General features: G+C 35.5%; 1 protein-coding gene across 2 annotated transcripts; it reads right to left on the reverse strand.

Annotated features, from left to right (window-relative positions):
• Nucleotides 1-525: 525 nt before the first annotated feature.
• Nucleotides 526-5479, reverse strand: LOC131603550 (endoplasmin homolog). 2 transcript variants are annotated; one of them, XM_058875903.1, is made up of 15 exons: nucleotides 5324-5479; nucleotides 5104-5224; nucleotides 4844-4997; nucleotides 4670-4750; nucleotides 4395-4506; nucleotides 4180-4306; nucleotides 3938-4076; nucleotides 3152-3269; nucleotides 2685-2878; nucleotides 2362-2577; nucleotides 2096-2261; nucleotides 1831-1966; nucleotides 1584-1734; nucleotides 1079-1483; nucleotides 526-986 (listed from the first exon to the last, which is right to left on the reverse strand). In XM_058875903.1, exons 1-15 carry the CDS (start codon nucleotides 5388-5390, stop codon nucleotides 726-728), a joined length of 2448 nt encoding a protein of 815 aa, XP_058731886.1. In that variant the 5' UTR covers nucleotides 5391-5479; the 3' UTR covers nucleotides 526-725. The 2 variants fall into 2 exon arrangements, with proteins under 2 accessions (XP_058731886.1, XP_058731885.1); XM_058875902.1 differs by having other exon boundaries at nucleotides 1831-1969.

The raw sequence follows: 5479 nt of genomic DNA on the forward strand, positions 1-5479 counted from the left end.
GCCTTTATAGGCATGGTTGTGATTATTTAATTAGGGACAGATATAAGGGACTATAAAAATTAGTGTTTGCTTGGCTTTGAATTCTATTAATATAGTCACCAAAAGCCACTTTGCGGGTATTTAAAGCTTTGGTATTACTATGATTAGGCCTCCCTAATTGTGGTTTGCAATTATGCTCTCTGGCATTGTTGATGTTTTAATCATTACGTTAGCATATCTTGCTCCTAGTCCCCAGTGCAAGAAAGGAGCTAATGAAACCATCTCATAAATCCCTCAACATTACTATTATCATAACTATTGTTTTAACGACTACTTTTGATTACAAAAATAAAAAACACTAGGACATTTAGAGAGGAAAATTCTGCCAGAATTGAGACAATAGTTCTAAGTGTCCTGCAATGCCGGGAATTTAAATGTGCGTGTTGTGGACATCACCATTGCAGGTAACAGAGGCTGATCAATTATAAATAAGGAGGGCAGAAATGCTGCTACACTATTTTTGACAAAAATTAAGAAGAAAAGATAGAAAACAGAAGCAGTATTTCTTGAACATTATGTTAAGACTAATTGACTGTGCTAAGGCAAAATTCCAACATATGGGTCCTTTAACTTCGGAAATTAACTAAAACTCATGACAGCGAACTTTTACAATGTATCTTAAAGCTGACCCAAGAAATAACAGAAACTAACAGCTACATCGGTAAAAAAGAGGATGTCTTGCAAATCTACAATTCGTCCTTAACATCTGCATCATCATTTACTTCATTAGCTTCAGGAGTTGAAGTAGACTCTTCTTTTGTTTCACTTTCAACCTCAACTTCGGTCTCATCTTCCTCTTCAACGGTAGCATCAGGACTGATGTCTAAGCTAGTCTTCACTGATTCATAAATTCTGGAAGCAAATTCCTTGGGATCATTCAACAAGAAACCACTCTCGTAGAGTGCAGTCTGGTATATCAGTTGCGCTGTTTGCTTCACACTCTCGTCCTGAAAAGCAAGCATTGTGTTAAGCATATTGAAGGAAAAGAGAAGCATCTGGATAAAATAAGACAACACAGCAATTCAAATTTGGAATGTACCTCAGGGTTCTTAACTACTCTCTCCCGGAGTTCCTTGATGATGGGGTGTCTAGGATTGATCTCAAGAACCCTCTTTCCGCGCATGTAAGCTTGCTTTTTGGCATCTGACAAAGTTTGAGACTGCATGATTCTCTCCATGTTTGCACTCCAACCAAACTTTGATGTCACAACCACACAAGGAGTGTTATCCAATCGGTTGGATATCTTCACATCATCAACATTGTCATTTGAAAGGGAGTTTTTCCACCATTTTGTTAGATCCTTGAAGGATTCCTTTAGTTCCTTGTCGTTTGAATCCTTTCCAAGTTTCAATCCCTCCTTGGACACATTTTGGAACTTTTTATCTTCATAATCCATCAGATATTGCATCAAGTATTCATCAACTGGATCTGTGAAGAAAATAACCTGTAGTAAATTGAAAAGAAAATACACTTGTAAGACATCAGATAAATACAATTTCTAGAAACAAAAGACTGCATAGAAATTCAAACAATTCTAGTTGCACCTCATAATTCTTCTTCTTAAGCCGCTCAAGGAAAGGAGAATTTTCAAGTTGTTCTTTGCTGGTTCCAGTTATGTAAAAGAAGTCCTTCTGTCCAGCTTTCATTCTAGATATGTACTGGTCAAGAGATGTCAATTTACCCTCGGACTTGGTGCTGTAAATAAGTTCCAAGAATCAGCAACATTGTTAACTAATGAAAAGGGGAAATTACACTGCTGTAAGAGTTTAATCACAAGGAAAGAAGTAGTACGTCTCAAATCTGAGCAATTTTGCCAAACGGTTTCTGTTGGTGGCATCCTCAATGATACCAAGTTTAATGGATTTTCCAAATTCATTCCAGAACTTAGTGTATTGACCTCTCTTCTCATCAACATCAGAAGACGACTCTTCTGCATCAAAAGTTATATTGGTAGAAGTGTGAGGTCAGTTGAGAGAAATCAGTTATGGGGCTGACACAGAATAGAGACTATATAAAAAGAATTGGGATTCTGGCACCTATAGTCATTACACAATACCTTTCTTTTCTTTGTCAGTGGACTCGTCAGGATCCTCTTCAGCAAGCTTACGGATCATATCAAGGGCTTTCCTAATAAGTTTCTTTTTTATTGTCTTCAGACTACCGTGTTGTTGAAGCATTTCTCGTGATACATTCAGGGGCAAAGTGTCAGAATCAACAAGACCCTGTTCCCAATGCCAAAAGAACATATATTAAGGAAACCTACTCAGATGTTAATAACACACGCTGGTCTACAAACTAAAATAACACAGCAAATCAACTTACAATCAAAAAGCTCAGATACTTGGGCAACAATTCATCAAATTCATCTGAAATGAACACTCGTCTAACATACAACTTCAAGTTTGATTTGTTTGCATTGTAATAACTCTCGTATAAGTCCTGAGGTGCTTTAGGTGGCACATAAAGGACTGCTTTGAACTCGACATCACCTTCAGCAGTAAAGTGGCTCCATGATAAAGGTTTGTCACCGCTAAAATCCTGCGCAACATAAATCCTCAACTTTATAAATATTAACAAGCTCAGAGACATGTGGATCTTTATAGTTCCAGTGAGGCATCACATAAATAATGATGGCAATACTTTACCTTGGCAAGAGAGTTGTAGAATTTGGTGTACTCTTCCTCTGTAACCTCCTTTGGACTCCTCAGCCATATAGCTTTCACATCATTTAAAAGTTCCCACTCGTAAGTTGTTTCCTTCACTGTCTTTGTTTTAGGCTTTTCTTCTTCGTCTTCACCTTTCTCAGCATCTTCGTCTTCATTTTCTTCCTTGGATTCAGCTGTGTCAGGAAAAAAAATATGGTACAAAAGACATCAATTTCAAGCCAATTAATATACAATACTGGACCAAGAAAAAGGCATCTAGAAAATGGAGATCCAACATGTGGATGGAAGAAATCCAAAAATCCGCCAAATAAACATGCCGTTGCAGCCTATGGCAGTGGCGAGCATTCATTCACTTGCCAAGGCAAATGACCAAAAATCCGCCATGGTGGATTTGGAGCCTCCATTTAATAACATTGGATCCAACCAAATCCATAAATTATACATACTTGAATCTTCATCCTGAGTTGATTCGTCTTCATCAACTGGAACCTCCACGTCAACCTCTTTGCTTGCCCAAATATTGATAGGGAAGTTAATAAATTCAGAGTATTTCTTCACCAATTCCTGTGAAAAATAGTAGTAATTAAGTCAGATAGTGATAGATACCAATTCTATACCGAAATTTTGAAAATAGATAATGTAAGAATATATATATATATATATATATATATATATATATATATATATATATATATATATATATATATATATATATATATATATATATATATATATATATTAAAACAGATTTCTCTTTCGTTTTCTGCCCTCTTATAAAAAACATAGTATACGCTGTTTAGTAAACCAATCAACCTGGGAAATTTAATTTAACCCACATAGGAACTTAGCCTTTTAGGAATGCAGCACTACATAGAAACACTAACTCTACTCTACTAAACATTGTATATTTTCACATTGAATATAATATCACAGGCAATCACTTCAGAAAACACTATGTTAAGCACACCCTAAGAGTTAAAGAACCTACAAGACACTACAACTTTTGATTTATGATCATCAAGGACACACCCAAATAATATATTTAAGTCAAGTTAGTGGTATCACTGGCTATAGATGCCCAGTTCATATTGTTGCCATCAAGGTTAAAGTGAATGATCCCTATGTAGTATAAAGAATGACTTGTCTAGAGTAAAATAGAACAGGTGTAATTTTAAAATTAAGAAAAAAAACTGAGTATAATTAAAGTAATAAACTAAAAATTTGGGGTATACCTTAAGCTTAAACTCTTCTGCATACTCCCCAGCCTCTTCTTTGAGGTGCAATCTAATCTCTGTTCCACGTCCTAATGGTTCATTCCATGTATCTTCTGAAATTGCAAACGCACCATCAGCTTTGGATTCCCATACATACCTGAAAGTCAAATAATTTCCAAAATCAATATGTTGGAATAAAATTTCAGAAAACATCCTGAACATAACAATCGGAACAGCAATTTCCAATCTAAAACACTCACTGCTTGTCATCATTATGCTTGCTAATAACTTCAACATAGTCAGCAACAAGATACACAGAGTAGAAACCAACTCCAAATTGCCCAATTAGATTGAGATCACCACTTGTCTGCAATTTTTCAACAAACGCTGCATGGCAACGTAGTTCCAATTAAAATCTTTCACACCAAATTTCTAGCAGTAACCATTTCAGAAAAACCCATAATAATACACATACCAGAAGTTCCAGATTTAGCTATGGTCCCCAAATTCTTTATCAAATCCTCCTTGGTCATACCAATACCTCTGTCTCTAATAGATAGAATTTTCTTTTCCTTATCTAACTTAATCTGTTGCAGTACATAATACAATTTAGTTTCACTAAATAAACCACAAAAACAGCACTAAAACATATTTCACAGACCGTCGTCATAATTTACAAAAAAATAAACTATAGAGAAATAATTACTAAAATAGATAGAAGCTTATAAATAAATATTTAGCTAAACTAACCTGGATTTCAAGCTTGGCGTTGTCACCTTCACCCAAAATCTCTTTATCAGTTAGAGAAAGGAACCTAATCTTGTCCAATGCCTAAAACACACAACTCATTTCCCATCAATACAAAGTTCAATTTCAGTATACAAAATCAAAATGCAACAATTTTCCAATTCTAAATTAGCTTACATCAGAAGCATTTGAAATAAGCTCCCTAAGGAAGATATCTTTGTTACTGTAAAGCGAATTGATGAGAATATCCATAAGCCGCGAAACTTCGGCTTGAAACTCAAACTTCTCCGCGTTGCTTCGTAGCGATCTCTTCGAGATCGACTCTGCTTCTCTTCATTCAACAAATTCAACCACCAAAATCACAAATCAATACATAGAAACAAGGATCGAACAAACAAACTAGAGATATACATATATAGATATAAAGATATATATACCTCTTTGCCACATCTGAATCGGTTGAAAGTCCTTGCGGAACAGCACCGATCTTGTCTTCAACCTTCGGTGGATCTACAAGCTCGTCGGAATTATCTTCCGCATTCGCCTGAAGCTTTTGACCTAACAAACAAATTTCCGATTCAAATATCAAAATCGAAAAACGAAATTGAAGTGTTGAGAAACATTGAAATGTGAATAGAAAAATGAATGCATATATACCTTGATCTGCAACAAAGAGAAAGAGAATACAGAGAAGAAGCGCGGAAGGGATAGTCCTCTTCCTCATTGTAGTGAGATTTCACAGTTCTAGTAGCTTCTAACACTGAGAGATTAATCTTCTGGTTGAAGATCTCGTTATTACACTTCCTACTTTTA

The sequence above is a fragment of the Vicia villosa genome, linkage group LG5, assembly GCF_029867415.1.
Source record: "Vicia villosa cultivar HV-30 ecotype Madison, WI linkage group LG5, Vvil1.0, whole genome shotgun sequence".
Taxonomy (NCBI): Eukaryota; Viridiplantae; Streptophyta; class Magnoliopsida; order Fabales; family Fabaceae; genus Vicia; species Vicia villosa.

What these genes read in the sequence shown, in the direction of transcription:
- LOC131603550 (XM_058875902.1), bottom strand. Translation starts at nt 5,390, where the DNA reads ATGAGGAAGAGGACTATCCCTTCCGCGCTTCTTCTCTGTATTCTCTTT. An exon ending in CAGAAGAGTTTAAGCTTAAG is followed by an intron (nt 3,270 to 3,937) that starts GTATACCCCAAA and finishes TATTTTTCACAG; the next exon opens with GAATTGGTGAAGAAATACTC. An exon ending in AAATTGCTCAGATTTGAGAC is followed by an intron (nt 1,735 to 1,830) that starts GTACTACTTCTT and finishes ACTTATTTACAG; the next exon opens with CACCAAGTCCGAGGGTAAAT.